Source organism: Heptranchias perlo, chromosome 7 (assembly GCF_035084215.1).
Source record: "Heptranchias perlo isolate sHepPer1 chromosome 7, sHepPer1.hap1, whole genome shotgun sequence".
Lineage (NCBI taxonomy): Eukaryota > Metazoa > Chordata > Chondrichthyes > Hexanchiformes > Hexanchidae > Heptranchias > Heptranchias perlo.
This window is the reverse complement of record NC_090331.1, coordinates 9,214,134-9,235,823: the sequence shown is the minus strand read 5'-3', so window position 1 is coordinate 9,235,823 and position 21,690 is coordinate 9,214,134. Positions and strand designations below refer to the sequence as shown.

Below are 21,690 nucleotides of genomic sequence, written 5' to 3'. Positions count from 1 at the left end.
GGCAGGAAAAATCAGAGAGCAAGTTATTATCTTAATGGCGAGAAACTGGAAAGTACTGCAGTACAAAGGGATCTGGGGGTCCTAGTGCAAGAAAATCAAAAGGTAAGTACGCAGGTGCAGCAGGTAATCAAGAAGGCCAACGGAATGTTGGCTTTTATTGCTCGGGGGATAGAATATAAAAACAGGGAGGTATTGCTGCAGTTATATAAGGTATTGGTGAGACCGCACCTGGAATACTGCATACAGTTTTGGTGTCCATACTTAAGAAAAGACATACTTGCTCTCGAGGCAGTACAAAGAAGGTTCATTCGGTTAATCCCGGGGATGAGGGGGCGGACATATGAGGAGAGGTTGAGTAGATTGGGACTCTACTCATTGGAGTTCAGAAGAATGAGAGGCGATCTTATTGAAACATATAAGATTGTGAAGGGGCTTGATCGGGTGGTTGCGGTAAGGATGTTCCCAAGGATGGGTGAAACTAGAACGAGGGGGCATAATCTTAGATTAAGGGGCTGCTCTTTCAAAACTGAGATGAGGAGAAACTTCTTCACTCAGAGGGTAGTAGCATAGTGGTTATGTTACTGGGCGAGTAATCCAGAGACCTGGACTAAAATCCAGAGTCATGAGTTCAAATCCCAGCACGGCAGCTGGCGAATTTAAATTCAATTAATTAAATAAAATCTGGAATTAAAATACCAGTATCAGTAATGATGGCCATGAAACTACCGGATTGTCGTAAAAACCCATCTGGTTCACTAATGTCCTTCAGGGAAGGAAGCCTGCCGCCCTTACCCGGTCTGGCCTATATGTGACTCCAGACCCACAGCAATGTGGTTGATTCTTAATTGCCCTCTGAAATGGCCTAGCGAGCCACTCAGTTGTAAAATCTCGCTACGAAAAGTCATAATAAGAATAAAACCGGACGGACCACCCGGCATCGGACCACTAGGCACCGGACACGACAACGGCAAAACACCAAGCCCAGTCGACCCTGCAAGGTCCTCCTTACTAACATCTGGGGACTTGTGCCAAAGTTGGGAGAGCTGTCCCACAGACTAGTCAAGCAACAGCCTGACATAGCCATACTCACAGAATCATATCTTTCAGCCAACGTCCCAGACTCTTCCATCACCATCCCTGGGTATGTCCTGTCCCACCAGCAGGACAGACCCACCAGAGGTGGCGGTACAGTGATATACAGTCAGGAGGGAGTGGCCCTGGGAGTCCTCAACATTGACTCTGGACCCCATGAAATCTCATGGCATCAGGTCAAACATGGGCAAGGAAACCTCCTGCTGATTACCACCTACCGTCCTCCCTCAGCTGATGAATCAGTCCTCCTCCATGTTGAGCACCACTTGGAGGAAGCACTGAGGGGAGCAAGGGCACAAAATGTACTCTGGGTGGGGGACTTCAATGTCCATCACCAAGAGTGGCTCGGCAGCACCACTACTGACCGAGCTGGCCGAGTCCTGAAGGACATAGCTGCTAGACTGGGCCTGCGGCAGGTGGTGAGCGAACCAACACGAGGGAAAAACTTACTTGACATCGTCCTCACCAATCGACCTGTCGCAAATGCATCTGTCCATGACAGTATTGGTAGGAGTGACCACCGCACAGTCCTCGTGGAGATGAAATCCCGTCTTCGCACTGAGGACACCATCCAACGTGTTGTGTGGCACTACCACCGTGCTAAATGGGATAGATTCAGAACAGATCGAGCAGCTCAAAACTGGGCATCCATGAGGCACTGTGGGCCATCAGCAGCAGCAGAATTGCATTCCAGCACAATCTGTAACCTCATGGCCCGGCATATTCCTCACTCTACCATGACCAACTAAGCCAGGGGATCAACCCTGGTTCAATGAGGAGTGTAGAAGAGCATGCCAGGAACAGCACCAGGCGTACCTAAAAATGAGGTGCCAAACTGGTGAAGCGACAACTCAGGACTACATGCATGCTAAACAGCGGAAGCAACATGCTGTAGAGAGCTAAGCGATTCCACAACCAACAGATCAGATCAAAGCTCTGCAGTCCTGCCACATCCAGTCCTGAATGGTGGTGGACAATTAAACAACTAACGGGAGGAGGAGGCTCTGCAAACATCCCCATTCTCAATGATGGCGGAGTCCAGCACGTGAGTGCAAAAGACAAGGCTGAAGCGTTTGCAACCATCTTCAGCCAGAAGTGCCGAGTGGATAATCCATCTCAGCCTCCTCCCGATATCCCCACCATCACGGAAGCCAGTCTTCGGCCAATTCGATTCACTCCACGTGATATCAAGAAACGGCTGAGTGCACTGGATACAGCAAAGGCTATGGGCCGCGACAACATCCCAGCTGTAGTGCTGAAGTCTTGTGCTCCAGAACTAGCTGCGCCTCTAGCCAAGCTGTTCCAGTACAGCTACAACACTGGCATCCACCCGGCAATTTGGAAAATTGCCCAGGTATGTCCTGTCCACAAAAAGCAGGACAAATCCAATCCGGCCAAATACCGCCCCATCAGTCTACTCTCAATCATCAGCAAAGTGATGGAAGGTGTCGTCGACAGTGCTATCAAGCGGCACTTACTCACCAATAACCTGCTCACCGATGCTCAGTTTGGGTTCCGCCAGGACCACTCGGCTCCAGACCTCATTACAGCCTTGGTCCAAACATGGACAAAAGAGCTGAATTCCAGAGGTGAGGTGAGAGTGACTGCCCTTGACATCAAGGCAGCATTTGACCGAGTGTGGCACCAAGGAGCCCTAGTAAAATTGAAGTCAATGGGAATCAGGGGGAAAACTCTCCAGTGGCTGGAGTCATACCTAGCACAAAGGAAGATGGTAGTGGTTGTTGGAGGCCAATTATCTCAGCCCCAGGGCATTGCTGCAGGAGTTCCTCAGGGCAGTGTCCTAGGCCCAACCATCTTCAGCTGCTTCATCAATGACCTTCCCTCCATCATAAGGTCAGAAATGGGGATGTTCGCTGATGACTGCACAGTGTTCAGTTCCATTCGCAACCCCTCAGATAATGAAGCAGTCCGAGCCTGCATGCTGCAAGACCTGGACAACATCCAGGCTTGGGCTCATAAGTGGCAAGTAACATTCGCGCCAGATAAGTGCCAAGCAATGACCATCTCCAACAAGAGAGAGTCTAACCACCTCCCCTTGACATTCAACGGCATTACCATCACCGAATCCCCCACCATCAACATCCTGGGGGTCACCATTGACCAGAAACTGAACTGGACCAGCCATATAAATACTGTGGCTACGAGAGCAGGTCAGAGGCTGGGTATTCTGCGGCGAGTGACTCACCTCCTGACTCCCCAAAGCCTTTCCACCATCTACAAGGCACAAGTCAGGAGTGTGATGGAATACTCTCCACTTGCCTGGATGAGTGCAGCTCCAACAACACTCAAGAAGCTCGACACCATCCAAGATAAAGCAGCCCGCTTGATTGGCACCCCATCCACCACCCTAAACATTCACTTCCTTCACCACCGGCGCACTGTGGCTGCAGTGTGCACCATCCACAGGATGCACTGCAGCAACTCGCCAAGGCTTCTTCGACAGCACCTCCCAAACCCACGACCTCTACCACCTAGAAGGACAAGGGCAGCAGGCGCATGGGAACAACACCACCTGCACGTTCCCCTCCAAGTCACACACCATCCCGACTTGGAAATATATCGCCGTTCCTTCATTGTCGCTGGGTCAAAATCCTGGAACTCCCTTCCTAACAGCACTGTGGGAGAACCGTCACCACACGGACTGCAGCGGTTCAAGGCGGCGGCTCACCACCACCTTCTCGAGGGCAATTAGGGATGGGCAATAAATGCCGGCCTTGCCAGCGACGCCCACATCCCGTGAACGAATAAAAAAAAAAGTAGGTCTGTGGAATTTGCTGCCCCAGGAAGCTGTGGAAGCTACATCATTAAATAAATTTAAAACAGAAATCGACAGTTTCCTAGAAGTAAAGGGAATTAGGGGTTACGGGGAGCGGGCAGGAAATTGGACATTAATTTAGATTTGAGGTTAGGATCAGATCAGCCATGATCTTATTGAATGGCGGAGCAGGCTCGAGGGGCCGATTGGCCTACTCCTGCTCCTATTTCTTATGTTCTTATGTTATCCCTGTCTGTGCCCAAGAAATATTGCAAGTTCCAATAGTCTGAGTCAATGGTGTCCAAACTATAGGCCCTGATCTCTGGTATTTTGGCTCTTTAGGTCAGGGCAACTCAGTACCATTTTGCTGACACTTCTTACTGGCTGGTTTGTCCCACTGAGGCTGTTGGTTTGGAAAAGGTCATTCTCAGAGCTGTTGCCTCATCGGTGCATAAATTCTGAATCAGAACACCAAGCCCTGATTTTACCCACAGATTGAGATTTATGAAAATTAATGGGAACGTAGATTTAAATTTATAAGTGGCCCCAAAGCTCTGCGGTAATCAGCCCCTGAGAACACCCCTTTTTTCTTCACGTGTACATTCAATGTCTGACGTCCAGTATCTGATATATTCTCACACATGCAGAATCTGATATAGTCTCACACACGCAGTATCTGATATATTCTCACACACGCAGTATCTGATATAGTCTCACACACGCAGTATCCGATATATTCTCACACATGCAGTATCTGATATATTCTCAAACATGCAGTATCTGATATAGTCTCACACATGCAGAATCTGATATAGTCTCACACACGCAGTATCCGATATATTCTCACACATGCAGTATCTGATATATTCTCAAACATGCAGTATCTGATATAGTCTCACACACGCAGTATCTGATATAGTCTCACACACGCAGTATCTGATATATTCTCACACATGCAGTATCTGATATAGTCTCACACACGCAGTATCTGATATAGTCTCACACACGCAGTATCTGATATAGTCTCACACACGCAGTATCTGATATAGTCTCACACACGCAGTATCTGATATAGTCTCACACACGCAGTATCTGATATATTCTCACACACGCAGTATCTGATATATTCTCACACACGCAGTATCTGATATATTCTCACACACGCATTATCTGATATATTCTCACACACGCAGTATCTGATATAGTCTCACACACGCAGTATCTGATATAGTCTCACACACGCAGTATCTGATATAGTCTCACACACGCAGTATCTGATATAGTCTCACACACGCAGTATCTGATATAGTCTCACACACGCAGTATCTGATATATTCTCACACACGCAGTATCTGATATAGTCTCACACACGCAGTATCTGATATAGTCTCACACACGCAGTATCTGATGTAGTCTCACACACGCAGTATCTGATATAGTCTCACACACGCAGTATCTGATATAGTCTCACATACGCAGTATCTGATATAGTCTCACACATGCAGTATCTGATATATTCTCACACACGCAGTATCTGATATAGTCTCACACACGCAGTATCTGATATAGTCTCACACACGCAGTATCTGATATAGTCTCACACACGCAGTATCTGATATAGTCTCACACATGCAGTATCTGATATATTCTCACACATGCAGTATCTGATTTATTCTCACACACGCAGTATCTGATATATTCTCACACACGCAGTATCTGATATAGTCTCACACACACAGTATCTGATATAGTCTCACACACGCAGTATCTGATATAGTCTCACACACGCAGTATCTGATATAGTCTCACACACGCAGTATCTGATATAGTCTCACACACGCAGTATCTGATATAGTCTCACACACGCAGTATCTGATATAGTCTCACACACGCAGTATCTGATATAGTCTCACACATGCAGTATCTGATATAGTCTCACACACGCAGTATCTGATATAGTCTCACACACGCAGTATCTGATATAGTCTCACACACGCAGTATCTGATATAGTCTCACACACGCAGTATCTGATATAGTCTCACACACGCAGTATCTGATATATTCTCACACACGCAGTATCTGATATAGTCTCACACACGCAGTATCTGATATAGTCTCACACACGCAGTATCTGATATAGTCTCACACACGCAGTATCTGATATAGTCTCACACACGCAGTATCTGATATAGTTTCACACACGCAGTATCTGATATATTTTCACACACGCAGTATCTGATATATTCTCACACATGCCGTATCTGATATAGTCTCACACACGCAGTATCTGATATATTCTCACACACGCAGTATCTGATATAGTCTCACACACGCAGTATCTGATATATTCTCACACACACAGTATCTGATATAGTCTCACACACACAGTATCTGATATAGTCTCACACATGCAGTATCTGATATAGTCTCACACACGCAGTATCTGATATAGTCTCACACACGCAGTATCTGATATATTCTCACACACGCAGTATCTGATATAGTCTCACACACACAGTATCTGATATAGTCTCACACATGCAGTATCTGATATAGTCTCACACACGCAGTATCTGATATAGTCTCACACACGCAGTATCTGATATATTCTCACACATGCAGTATCTGATATATTCTCACACATGCAGTATCTGATATATTCTCACACATTCAGTATCTGATATATTCTCACACACGCCGTATCTGATATATTCTCACACACGCAGTATCTGATATAGTCTCACACACGCAGTATCTGATATATTCTCACACACGCAGTATCTGATATAGTCTCACACACGCAGTATCTGATATAGTCTCACACACGCAGTATCTGATATAGTCTCACACACGCAGTATCTGATATAGTCTCACACACGCAGTATCTGATATAGTCTCACACACGCAGTATCTGATATAGTCTCACACACGCAGTATCTGATATAGTCTCACACACGCAGTATCTGATATAGTCTCACACATGCAGTATCTGATATATTCTCACACATGCAGTATCTGATATAGTCTCACACACGCAGTATCCGATATATTCTCACACATGCAGTATCTGATATATTCTCACACATGCAGTATCTGATTTATTCTCACACACGCAGTATCTGATATATTCTCACACATGCAGTATCTGATATATTCTCACACATGCAGTATCTGATATATTCTCACACACGCAGTGGCTGATATATTCTCACACACGCAGTATCTGATATAGTCTCACACACACAGTATCTGATATAGTCTCACACACGCAGTATCTGATATAGTCTCACACATGCAGTATCTGATATAGTCTCACACACGCAGTATCTGATATAGTCTCACACACGCAGTATCTAATATATTCTCACACACGCAGTATCTGATATATTCTCACACACGCAGTATCTGATATATTCTCACACACGCAGTATCTGATATAGTCTCACACATGCAGTATCTGATATAGTCTCACACACGCAGTATCTGATATATTCTCACACATGCCGTATCTGATATATTCTCACACACGCAGTATCTGATATATTCTCACACACGCAGTATCTGATATAGTCTCACACACGCAGTATCTGATATATTCTCACACATGCCGTATCTGATATATTCTCACACACGCAGTATCTGATATATTCTCACACACGCAGTATCTGATATAGTCTCACACACGCAGTATCTGATATATTCTCACACACGCAGTATCTGATATATTCTCACACACGCAGTATCTGATATAGTCTCACACACGCAGTATCTGATATATTTTCACACACGCAGTATCTGATATATTCTCACACACGCAGTATCTGATATATTGTCACACACGCAGTATCTGATGTAGTCTCACACACGCAGTATCTGATATATTCTCACACATGCCGTATCTGATATTTTCTCACATATGTAATATCTGATATCTATAAATGCACACATGCAACATCTGATTATATGTGCAAAGATGCAGTTTCTAATATCTATGCACACATACAGTGCCTGGTATATGCACTCACGTGTTATTTAATGTATATGCACATGTGCAGTGTCTGATATTATTGCATATTCAGTGTCTGATATCTATGCATAAGCAGCATCTGAAAAATAAGTAGATATGCAGTATCTGATATGTACGCACATAGCATCTGATATAAGACCATAAGACCATAAGAAATAGGAGCAGGAGTAGGCCATTCGGTCCCCCAAGCCTGCTCCGCCATTTAATGAGATCATGGCTGATCTGATTTTTACCTCAACTCCACGTTCCCGCCTTTTCCCCATATCCTTTGACTCCCTTGCTGATCAAAAATTTGTCTAACTCAGTCTTGAATGTATTCAATGACTCAGCCACTATAGCTTTTTGGGGTAAAGAATTCCAAAGATTCACGGCTCTCTGGGAGAAGAAATTCCTCCTCATTTCCATCTTAAAGGAGTGACCCCTTATTCTGAGACTATGCCCCCTAGTTTTAGATTCCCCCATGAGGGGTAACATCCTCTCAGCATCTACCCTATCGAGTTCCCTCAGAATCTTGTATGTTTCAATAAGATCTCCTCTCATTCTTCTAAACTCCAATGAGTATAGACCCAACCTGTTCAATCTTTCCTCATAAGACAACCCTTCCATACCCGGAATCAACCTAGTGAACCTTCTCTGAACTGCCTCCTTTGCAAGTATGTCCTTCCTTAAATAAGGGCACCAGAACTGTATGCAGTACTCCAGGTGTGGTCTCACCAGCACCCTGTACAGTTGTAGCATGACTTCCCTGCTTTTATACGCCATCCCCCTAGAAATAAAGGCCAATATTCCGTTTGCCTTCCGGATTATCTGCTGCACCTGTATGTTGACTTTTTGTGTTTCATGTACGAGCACACCCAGATCCCTCTGTACCGCAGCATTTTGTAGTATTTCTCCACTCAAATAATATTTTGCTTTTTTATTTTTCCTCCCAAAGTGGATGACTTCACATTTTCCCACATTATATTCCATCTGCCAAATTTTTGCCCATTCGCTTAACCTGTCAATATCCCTTTGCAGACACTTTGTGTCCTCATCGCAACTTGCTTTTCCACCTATCTTTGTATCATCAGCAAATTTGGCCACAAGACACTCTGTTCCTTCATCCAAGTCATTGATATATATTGTAAATAGTTGAGGCCCCAGCACTGAGCCCTGCGGCACCCCACTGGTTACCGATTGCCATTTTGAAAATGACCCTTTTATCCCGACCCTTTGTTTTCTGTTAGTTAGCCAATCCTCTATCCAGGCCAGTATATTACCCCCAACACTGTGAGCTGTTATCTTGTGCAGTAATCTTTTATGTGGCACCTTATCGAATGCCTTTTGGAATTCCAAATATACGCATCCATTGGTTCCCCTTTATCCACTCTGCCCGTTACTTCCTCAAAGAACTCTAATAAATTTGTCAGACATGATTTCCCCTTCATAAAACCATGTTGACTCTCCTTGATTGTATTATGAGTCTCCAAAAGTCCTGCTACTACTTCCTTAATAATGGATTCTAGCATTTTCCCAATGACAGATGTTAGGCTAACTGGTCGATAGTTACCTGCTTTCTGTCTCACTACCTTCTTGAATAGGGGTGTTATGTTTGCGGTTTTCCAATCCACTGGGACCTTTCCAGAATCTAGTGAATTCTGGAAGATTACAACCAATGCATCCACTATCTCTGTAGCCACTTCCTTTAAGACCCTCGGATGCAAGCCATCAAGTCCAGGGGACTTGTCAGCCTTTAGACCAATTAGTTTACCTAGTACTTTTTCTCTAGTGATAGTGATTGTTTTTAGTTCCTCCCTCCCCTTTGCCCTTGATTTTCTACTATTATTGGTATATTATTAGTGTCTTCTCCTGTGAAGACAGATATATGCACATACTGGGAGTAATTTTGACTTTGTGCGTAGGTGTAAAACGGGTGATAGCGAGTCTGCAGACTGTTTTACATCTCTTCCCATTTTCGTTTCAATCAAAGTCAATAGAAATAAAATTCAGGAAAGATGTAAAACGGGCTGTCGATTCACTATCACCCATTTTACACCTACGCACAAAGGCAAAATTACTCCCACAATGTCTGATATACATGCACATATACAATGTCTGATATACATGCACATATACAGTGTCTGATATACATGCACATATACAATGTCTGATATACATGCACATATACAGTGTCTAATATACATGCACATATACAATGTCTGATATACATGCACATATAGAGTGTCTGATATACATGCACATATACAATGTCTGATATACATGCACATATACAGTGTCTGATATACATGCACATATACAATGTCTGATATACATGCACATATACAGTGTCTGATATACATGCACATATACAATGTCTGATATACATGCACATATACAGTGCCTGATACATATGCACATATACATTGTCTGATACATATGCACATATACAGTGTCTGATACATTTTCACATATACATTGTCTGATATATATGCACATATTCCATATTTTTATTATGTATTTTATATATTTTCCCCATTAAGGATAAAATTGAAATGTGATCCATTGAAAATGTAATTTTACTGTAAACTAATGCCAGAGACTATTGTTAAAAGATAAAATATCAATTGGCTTTTTAGCCAGGACAGACTGCAACACTGAATACACAACCCAATAGCACAGATAGGAATGTGAACTACTGTTTAATGTTATTGTGTTTCACTTTATCTTGTTAAGTCACCACTACTTATCCATGACGCCGCATAGATAATGAGTGCTTGCTAAACAAATCATGGACAATTAAAATTGGAACGTTGCCAGACGTCCTCCCGCACTGCACACACACCCTTTTGTCAAACACATTTTTTAATTAATATTTAATGCTCGTTAGGGTGAGGGGTGCTGCTTCTGGGAAATGAAACGTGTTTCCATCTCACCGCCAAATTTCAGAGTACGCCTTAACTCTGACCTCAGAACAGCATCCCCTACTGCACCAGTGTGACATTTCTATTTCTAGTTCCAGTTACCTTCATGGCCTTGCTGAGTGAGATTGCCAATTAGTACCCGGTTGGTGGTGGGCTCCTGCCCAGTGGAAACTGGATGCACACAGTACCCCTGATGTCAGCAGGTGGAGAGAGGGCGTGAGAGAGCGAGGGAGAGAGAATTGCCATCCCAGCGGGACAAACTGAGTTCAAGCCCACCACACCAACTACTCCGCCTGCTCCCAGGTCTTTGAAATCATCGTCAGGCCTTTATCCTAATTCATAGAATCATAGAATCATAGAAGTTACAACATGGAAACAGGCCCTTCGGCCCAACATGTCCATGTCGCCCAGTTTATACCACTAAGCTAGTCCCAATTGCCTGCACTTGGCCCATATCCCTCTATACCCATCTTACCCATGTAACTGTCCAAATGCTTTTTAAAAGACAAAATTGTACCCGCCTCTACTACTGCCTCTGGAAGCTCGTTCCAGACACTCACCACCCTTTGAGTGAAAAAATTGCCCCTCTGGACCCTTTTGTATCTCTCCCCTCTCACCTTAAATCTATGCCCCCTCGTTATAGACTCCCCTACCTTTGGGAAAAGATTTTGACTATCGACCTTATCTATGCCCCTCATTATTTTATAGACTTCTATAAGATCACCCCTTAACCTCCTACTCTCCAGGGAAAAAAGTCCCAGTCTGTCTAACCTCTCCCTGTAAGTCAAACCATCAAGTCCCGGTAGCATCCTAGTAAATCTTTTCTGCACTCTTTCTAGTTTAATAATATCCTTTCTATAATAGGGTGACCAGAACTGTACACAGTACTCCAAGTGTGGCCTCACCAATGCCCTGTGCAACTTCAACAAGACATCCCAACTCCTGCATTCAATGTTCTGACCAATGAAACCAAGCATGCCGAATGCCTTCTTCACCACCCTATCCACCTGTGACTCCACTTTCAAGGAGCTATGAATCTGTACTCCTAGATCTCTTTGTTCTATAACTCTCCCCAACGCCCTACCATTAACGGAGTAGGTCCTGGTCCGATTCGATCTACCAAAATGCATCACCTCACATTTATCTAAATTAAACTCCATCTGCCATTCATCGGCCCACTGGCCCAATTGATCAAGATCCCGTTGCAATCCCAGATAACCTTCTTCACTGTCCACAATGCCACCAATCTTGGTGTCATCTGCAAACTTACTAACCATGCCTCCTAAATTCTCATCCAAATCATTAATATAAATAACAAATAACAGCGGACCCAGCACCGATCCCTGAGGCACACCGCTGGACACAGGCATCCAGTTTGAAAAACAACCCTCTACAACCACCCTCTGTCTTCTGTCGTCAAGCCAATTTTGTATCCAATTGGCTACCTCACCTTGGATCCCATGAGATTTAACCTTATGTAACAACCTACCATGCGGTACCTTGTCAAAGGCTTTGCTGAAGTCCATGTAGACCACGTCTACTGCACAGCCCTCATCTATCTTCTTGGTTACCCCTTCAAAAAACTCAATCAAATTCGTGAGACATGATTTTCCTCTCACAAAACCATGCTGACTGTTCCTAATTAGTCCCTGCCTCTCCAAATGCCTGTAGATCCTGTCCCTCAGAATACCCTCTAACAACTTACCCACTACAGATGTCAGGCTCACTGGTCTGTAGTTCCCAGGCTTTTCCCTGCCGCCCTTCTTAAACAAAGGCACAACATTTGCTACCCTCCAATCTTCAGGCACCTCACCTGTAGCGGTGGATGATTCAAATATCTCTGCTAGGGGACCCGCAATTTCCTCCCTAACCTCCCATAACGTCCTGGGATACATTTCATCAGGTCCCGCAGATTTATCTACCTTGATGCGCGTTAAATCGTGGACACAGTTATCACTGCTGTGATAGCACGGAGTGATGTCAACTTAATAGTTAACTAAAGTTTTTCAGGTCTTTACATAACTTGTCAATACAACTACTCAATGTAACAGCATGCAGCTGATGGACAGTTTTACCTCAACAATAGATGAGATGTCAGTTTGGCTCAGTGGTATCACTCTTGCCCCTCTGTCAGAAGGTTGCGGGGTTTTTTTTATTCGTTCATGGGATGTGGGCGTCGCTGGCAAGCCCAGCATTTATTGCCCATCCCTAATTGCCCTTGGTTCAATTCCCACTCTAGGATTTGAGCCCATGAATCTAGACTGATACCCTAGAGCAGTACTGAGGGAGTACTGCACTGTCAGAGGTACTGTCTTTCAGGTGAGACGTCAAACCGATGCCCTGTCTACCCTCTCAGGTGGATGTAAATAGATCCCATAGCAAGGAGTTCTCCCTGGTGTCCTGGCCAATATTCACCCCTCTACCAACACCAGCAAAACTGATTATTTGTCTCATTGCCGTTTGTGAGACCATGCTGTGTGCACATTGGCTCCTGTGTTTTCCTACATTATAGCAGCGGCTACCCTTCAAAAGTACTTCATTGGCTATCAAGCACTTTGGGACTTCCTGAGGATGTGATTATGGTGCTATATAAATCCAAGTTTTGTTTGGTGCTGCCCTGCACTACTCAACTAAGCTTCTCATTGCCTTTTTTTATCATTATGTTGCACTGTTTGACACCTTACTGGATTGGTGAGATTCAGTGAGATACTTCATCAGTAAGAATTGTGACTCAAAGTTCTGATTTCAGGGCCAGAGCATTGATTCCATTATCATATCAAAGTCTTGTATATCTTTATTTTGATCTCATGCAATGTTTCCATTGCAAGAGGCCATTATTATGATACAACTTGCTGAATAGCATTGAGTGATTGGTAATTACATCATTTCTTTATCTGCACGGAAGGAAAAGATGACAACAATTGATTTCAGCAACAATTAGCAGCATAATATGAGATCATTGGCTTAACGTTCATGTAGGCCAATCTATCAGATGGCACTATGCCAGTTCATTCAGATACAGTATCCCAATGACCTAAATCTGTTTCAAGTCAGCATCATGCAGTCATACTGCATGAAGATGACTCTCATGGTAATTATCTTACGTGGCATATGATAAAATTACACTGAGGGTTATACAGTGGGAGGGGACTACGATAATAACTTGCAATTATATAGCGCCTTTAATGTAGTAAAACATTCCAAAGCACTTCACAGGAGCATAATCAGACAAAATTTGACACCGAGCCAAAAAAGGAGACATTAGGACAGGTGACCAAATGTTTGGACAAAGAGGTAGGTTTTAAGGAGTGTCTTAAAGGAGGAGAGAGAGGTGGAGAGGCGGAGAGGTTTCGGGAGGAAATATGTTGGGACGCATTTCTTTCACCTCTGGGATTGTCTCATCTCTGTACCAATTGTGAGGATCTTACGTGCAATGGGTTTAGCAACAGTTTTGACCCAATTCCTTATAGTCCTAGAACTGCAGCGCAGAACTGTTACAATTTGGCACAAATTGCCACTCAATTCACCCTGGTGCAGTATGAGACGCTCCCCTGAGGGTGAGGTAGAGTGGAGGGAGCTTTACTCACCGTCTAATCCATTCTATACCTGACCTGGGGTCCCTCGATTCTGATGCTGGGTTAACAAAGTGGAAAAGTATTCCCTTCTCCAGCACTGATATTTCTTAACTAGTATAAAAAAGTCACTCAAAAGTATATAGATATAAAATAAGGATTTATACAATAGGGAAATTGATAAAAGCTGACTTCAAAGGAAAAGTGATCTTATGAGAGAGAACTTTAAAAGAGAGCCATTGCTATAGCAAACGACTACAGCAAGTCTTGAACTGGCAATTAAATTCCAAGGAAATAGATGACAGCCAATAGGAGAATGGAACAGTTGATAATGAGCAAGATCAAACAGAATGGATCTCGTGTTAAAGTTCACCTGTACCTTGATAGTGATAAATGTAAGGAATCTTACAACACCAGGTTATAGTCCAACAAATTTATTTTAAAATCACAAGCTTTCGGAGATTATCTCCTTCGTCAGATTATCTCCTTCATTCATCTGACGAAGGAGATAATCTCCGAAAGCTTGTGATTTTAAAATAAATTTGTTGGACTATAACCTGGTGTTGTAAGATTCCTTACATTTGTCCACCCCAGTCCATCACCGGCATCTCCACATCATTGATAGTGATACATTGACATTAATCCCAGCTATAATGTAATAATCCTGAATTAGGAGACCATCCCCAGAGGGGATAATCACAGAGAGGTTGCTGCACTTACACAAAATGGAATGAGAGGCACTGTGCCTTTAAGGAGGTGTAACTGTTAGCAGGTAGATAAGCTATCTGAACACACACACACATACACAGAGGTATAATTCTGTACCTCGGCTGAAGATCACACTGTCATAGGGGATCTTGTTCTTGGTCTCCAGGCTGGAACAGTTCCACCTGTGATCCCGGAACTGGTGCTGGCACTCATGGATGGCGATCTGGATTCCCTGGATAGCGGAAGCTGTCACATCAGGGTTCCTCATGCAGACTTCGAGTTGACGGCGGGTCAGGCTTGAGAGTGTTAGACACACCGTGTTTGCGGTTAGGACAGGGTCTACTGGGATCTTTAACCCGAGGATTTCGTTACACCAAACCCTGTCAGCAAAGGTGGAGAGGGAAATCAGTGTTAACGTTGCTTGCATGATCATTTTACCATTCGGAACAGGAGTGGACCGAACCTGTGAGGAGTCAAGATATAAGGTGTCCAATGGTTTGAAATCAGATATTATCTCATTGCATATTGCAACCCTTCAAGAGAGGCAGAAATAGGGTACAAAGAATGAAAAAAAGAATTTGCATTTATATTGCTCCTTTAACAACCTCAGGACATCCCAATTAAGTACTTTTTTGTAGTGTAGTCACTGTTGTAATGTAGGGAAACACTGCAACCAATTTGGGCACAGCAAGGTCCCACAAATGGCAATGTGATAAATGACATCTGTTTTTTAGTGATGTTCGATGAGGGATAAATATTGACCAGGACACCAGGGAGAACTCCCCTGCTCTTCTTCAAAATAATGCTGTGGGATCTTTTACACCCACCTGAGAGGGCAGACCAGCCTCCGTTTAAACGTCTCATCTGAAAGACGTCACCTCCGACAGTGCAGCACTCCCTCAGTACGGCCTGGGAGTGTCAGTCTGGATTATGTGCTCAAGTATCTGGAGTGGGACTTGAACCCACAACCTCATGACTCATAAGTGAGAGTGCTACCACACCTAAGCAGGACTGTTGATTAGCAGTTTTCATGGGAAAGTAGACAGAATCATTGAATTTCATCCCCAAAGCATTGGAAATAATCCCAAACTCCCATGTAATAAAAGCAGAATTTGACGCATTCAGTCATCGTGAACCGATGTCCCTGAGCACAAGGGATAAAAAATGAGAAAAAGACTGAATAAAACGCATAGAGAGGCAGAGGAAGAAAGGAGAGAGAGAGAGAGTGAGAGAAAACACAGAGATTTCAAAATTAAAACTATTATAATCCTGGTGACCTTGGCTGAGATGGAATAGGGGCTGGTAATTGTCTGGATCCAGTCTACTGGGACCTTTAATCCCAGAATTCTAATGACATGAGATATACAGCAGATGATTAAACACACTAAAATACTGTTGGAATCATCTGTGATATAATACACACTCGACGCATACTACGATGTCCTTTGAGTGTCACTATCTACCAATGTTATATAACGGAGCTTCAATTCTTATTACAATTCAGATCTTCTTTCTATCTCACTGGTAATACGGTAAATATATATATCAAACTTGACACTTTGACCAATTGTTTTTGCCACATTGGGATGAATTAAGCGAATTTGGTTCAGCGAATAGGCAAAAATTTGGCAGATGGAATATAATGTGGGAAAATGTGAAGTCATCCACTTTGAGAGGAAAAATAAAAAAGCAAAATATTATTTGAGTGGAGAAATACTACAAAATGCTGTGGTACAGAGGGATCTGGGTGGCCTCGTACATGAAAAATAAAAAGTCAACGTACAGGTGCAGCAGGTAATCCGGAAGGCAAACGGAATATTGGCCTTTATTTCTAAGGGGGGTGGAGTATAAAAGCAGGGAAGTCATGCTACAACCGTACAGGGTGCTGGTGAGACCACACCTGGAGTACTGCGCACAGTTCTGGTGCCCTTATTTAAGGAAGGATATACTCGCATTGGAGGCAGTTCAGAGAAGGTTCACTAGGTTTGTTCCGGGTATGGAAGGGTTGTCTTATGAGGAAAGATTGAACAGGTTGGGTCTATACTCAGTGGAGTTTAGAAGAATGAGAGGAGATCTTATTGAAACATATAAGATTCTGAGGGGACTCGATAGGGTAGATGCTGAGAGGATGTTACCCCTCATGGGGGAATCTAAAACTAGGGGGCATAGTCTCAGAATAAGGGGTCGCCCGTTTAAGACGGAAATGAGGAGGGATTTCTTCTCCCAGAGGATCGTGAATCTTTGGAATTCTTTACCCCAAAAAGCTGTGGAGGCTGAGTCATTGAATACATTCAAGACTGAGTTAGACAATTTTTTGATCAGCAAGGGAGTCAAGGGATATGGGGAAAGGGCGGGAAAGTGGAGTTGAGGTAAAAATCAGATCAGCCATGATCTCATTAAATGGCAGAGCAGGCTCGAGGGGCCGAATGGCCTACTCCTGCTCCTATCTCTTATGCTCTTATGGTCTTATGGAATTCCTGGAATTTCACAACCATATGACTCATGGGAACCCTCCCCCCAACCCAGGACAGAGCGACCATTCCTTAATGTGTTGGAATTGCTTATTTTAGTTTCTGTGATAGAAATATGTTTTCCAACATTTATCTACCAATCCACCCAACCACTATACAACCATCCCTCCATCGCTCCCTCCCTCCACCCTCCTATCATCCACCCAACCATCCTTCCCTCCACCCTCCCTCCACCCTCCTATCATCCACCCAACCATCCCTCCATTGCTCCCTCCACCCTCCTATCATCCACCCAACCACTATACAACCATCCCTCCCTCCCTCCACCCTCCTATCATCCACCCAACCACTATACAACCATCCCTCCCTCCCTCCACCCTCCTATCATCCACCCAACCACTATACAACCATCCCTCCCTCCCTCCACCCTCCTATCATCCACCCATACAGCCATCCCTCCATCGCTCCCTCCCTCCACCCTCCTATCATCCACCCAACCATCCCTCCATCGCTCCCTCCCTCCACCCTCCTATCATCCACCCAACCATCCCTCCATCGCTCCCTCCCTCCACCCTCCTATCATCCACCCATACAACCATCCCTCCATCGCTCCCTCCCTCCACCCTCCTATCATCCACCCACCCAACCATCCCTCCATCGCTCCCTCCACCCTCCTATCATCCACCCATACAGCCATCCCTCCATCGCTCCCTCCACCCACCCTCCTATCATCCACCCATACAGCCATCCCTCCCTTTCTCTATCCTTCCATCCTTCTACCCATACAGCTGTACTCCTCTCCCTCCAACCATCTGGCTGTTTATGTATCCAATTGTCTAACTATAAGTCTGTCTATCTGTCTATCTAAGAACATAGTTGTCTATCTATTCTTCTCTATGTCAATGTATCTAGCTATCTATCTAGTTTTTCTGCTTATGTATCTGGTGGTCTATATATGTTCTCTCTCTCTCTCTCTCTCCCTCTCTTTGTTTGCCTCTATGCCAATCTCCCTGGTTATAATTTCCAGCTCTTTCTGCTCTTCGGTGACATTAGGAGCCTCCTCCCGGGCTTTGAAGAGAGCGATGGGAGGTTAGAGGCAATGAGGCCAAACACTTTGGATAACGTTCTCTCCCAGCCCCGAGCCGTCACAGAAGTAACCCTGAGCGAGCCGAGACCTCCGGTGAGAACTCCAGTGTGTCGGAATGGGCCGTGGCTCTTGGCTGTGGGACCGCCCGGCCAATAGAAGACTTCAGCCCGGTGTCGTGTGTAGACGGGACTGCTGTTCTCGAGAGGTTAAGATGAGAAATGATCGATGAACGGGCTCCATGGGGTAAGTTCGGGGTTGGAGAGAACGGTGCTGAGGGAGATCCTTTGAAGGTTATGAGCGAGGCATCACATTGTTGAGAAATCGTGGGAACTGGGGACTATGGGGTTAAAGCAGAGACTCGGAGAGTTAAAATCTCTCAATAAGCAGCGTATTAGTTATTCCAGGGAGGCGGAGGGCGTGTGGGAATTACTAATGCCAAGTTCTAATTACATATTAAATTGGTGAGAGTTACATGAGATCGTTACATGCCAAACATGACAGGTTTGGACAATGGGCAGCGAATGTAAACGCACGATCCCACAAGGACCCGACTGGATCCTTTTTGGACATGTTAGCGATGATATATGAATAATATCACATTTATTGGAAGACGTGTTTACTAATTCGGTAGAACTGGTATTTGAAAATGGGGGAAGGCGAAGGAAGAATTAAGGGAAGGGTCCATAGGGATGCTTAAAGTCAAAGTCACATCGTCCCTATCAGGGAGAAAACGAACAGACATAATTAAGAAATTGTAATATACTGGGAGAAATAACGATCGCGAAGGATGTATAGGAAACTTCAAAGGCGTTCTGTAAAGCTTAATGCTATCATCTGAGAGCTTGGAGTAAAGGGCAGCATTGGCTTTAAGCCGACGATCATGGGTATGTAACCCCGAAATTTCGTTATATAGAGTTCAGAGAGAGAGGGGGGGTGCACAATATTACTGTGGTACCCTAGGGGGCTAGGGTCTTTGGAAGGTTTCAACCCAACTCGGAAAACTCCTAAGAGAGGAGAGACAAGACCCTGTTACGATCTGGAATTCACTGCCTGAAAGGGCGGTGGAAGCAGGTTCAATAGTAACTTTCAAAAGGGGAATGGGATACATGCTTGAAGAGAGAAGAAATATGCAGGTCTATGGGGGAAAAAGCAGGGGTGGGCGGGACTAATTGGCTAGCTCTTTCAAAGAGCCGGCCCATGCACGATGGGCCGAATCGCCTCCTGTTGTGCTGTAAGAGTCTAAGACTGGAATGGACACGAGCTGGTTTTATTCCCTGTACCGTGCATACCTCACCCCGATATCCTAAAGAGCACAAGCGTTATGGGGGTTCATTGCCCCATCAAAGGGTCGCTGGAGAATCTGTTGCCTGGTTTTAGTGTCACAGAAAGGCTGAGCCGAGCTCGCACCCAGAGTTCTTGGGCTCTGAGCTCATTTCTTCCACTTGACAAAATTCGATTCACCTAAGCGGAGCAAAGCTGCACCTACTGAAGGGGGAACAACCCATGCAGGGGCGGGCAGAGTATCCCAATTTACGAATTCATTATACACAAATTTGGCCGATAACTTTACTGTTTGAAGCGAAACCGCCTCGTAATCGGTTTTTATTAGTAAAATGAGCTGGACACGGACGAACTCTTAAAAAGGCTCTTCCTTGTCAAGTCCACTTAACCATGCATAAGGCCTGAATTTTAATTGACTCCATGAGTACTGGGATTATATCAAATAATATAAAATATGGAAAAATCGAAATAATAATATTAGTTAGAAAGCGTGGAAAATTTTTGAAAAATTAATTAGATACAAAGAATTATATGGCACTACGTTATCTGAAATACACAATTATATCAAATAATTCAAATTATATTATAAAATGAAATATTAAATGTGAAAATGTATTCGTAAAATTGTATGAAAGGCTGAATATTAAATAGGAAACACTAATAAAACAAACTATTACTAATACGATTCAATAACTGGAAGATTCAAGTTATAGATCTCAGTGTAATCTCAGTCAGTGGAGTCTCTGATTAACGAAGCCGGGGCGCACTGGAAGGCGAAATTCCGCTTACCTGTGCGCGCAAAGCGTTAACGAGAGGAGAGCAAAGGTACACGGAGCAGCAAACAGTCCCATCTTCAGCACCCGACCTGTGAACACGCCTCACACTTGCAGGCGAATCAAATCCAGTCTTCCCTTCACTCTTTACACACAACTATCTCCAAATCGAGCCAAACATAAATGGTCATTTCCTGCACGGCTCCGTTTTAATCTCTGATGGATATTTAAATTGGCTCTCCAATCTCTAACAAAAACCTTTGCACACTCCAGTCTCCTGATCCAGAAAATCTTCTCAAAGTTCTTTTTCCCCCCTTCCAAATTTGTTTCTAATCGTCCCTCCTGACAGATGCAGTTCTCTTATCAGTGAGTTTCAATGAGATCAGTGTGTATCCTCTGTTCCCTCTCCTCTCTCACTGCTGTCGCATTCTCTCTTTCCGTTGGTGAGTGATTATAGGCTCCCACGAAGACTCCTCTGTCTTTACAACCAGTATCAATGCCTGTTGTGAGTGGGAAAGTGATTCCGTTCTCCTTTAACAGGAACACAATGTATAATAAAGTGAGCACTTAAACACCGGCCCACTTTCAGACGTCACTAGATTAAGTTGCAAGACAGAAACCGCCCCAAAAAAAAACGAGGAGAGCAGACACGCACGCATATATAAAGGGGAGAGAGACAGTCACAGACACATAGAGAGAGGAGGGAGAGAGACAGGCACATACAGACAGAGAGAGAGAGGGAGGGGGGGGAGGGAGACAGTCACAGACATAGACATAGAGAGAGGAGGGAGAGAGACAGGCACAGACAGACAGAGAGGGGGAGAGACAGTCACAGACAGAGAGAGAGGGGGAAGAGACAGTCACAGACAGAGAGGGGGAAGAGACAGTCACAGACAGAGAGAGAGGGGGGAGAGACAGTCACAGACAGAGAGAGAGAGGGGGAAGAGACAGTCACAGACATAGACATAGAGAGAGGGGGGAGAGACAGTCACAGACAGAGAG

At 44.3% G+C, this 21,690-nt stretch overlaps 1 protein-coding gene across 1 annotated transcript in view; it reads right to left on the bottom strand.

Annotated features, from left to right (window-relative positions):
* wnt10a (wingless-type MMTV integration site family, member 10a) overlaps positions 1 to 21,188 on the bottom strand; it is a 67,082-nt gene extending 45,894 nt beyond the window's left edge. Inside the window, exons 1-2 of the mRNA XM_067986753.1 lie at positions 20,705 to 21,188; positions 15,194 to 15,456 (exon numbers count right to left, since the gene is read on the bottom strand). Of these exons, the coding sequence (XP_067842854.1) occupies positions 15,194 to 15,456; positions 20,705 to 20,766 (325 nt within the window). The 5' untranslated portion in view covers positions 20,767 to 21,188. The remainder of the gene's footprint in view (positions 1 to 15,193; positions 15,457 to 20,704) is intronic.
* Between the last annotated feature and the right edge of the window lie 502 nt (positions 21,189 to 21,690).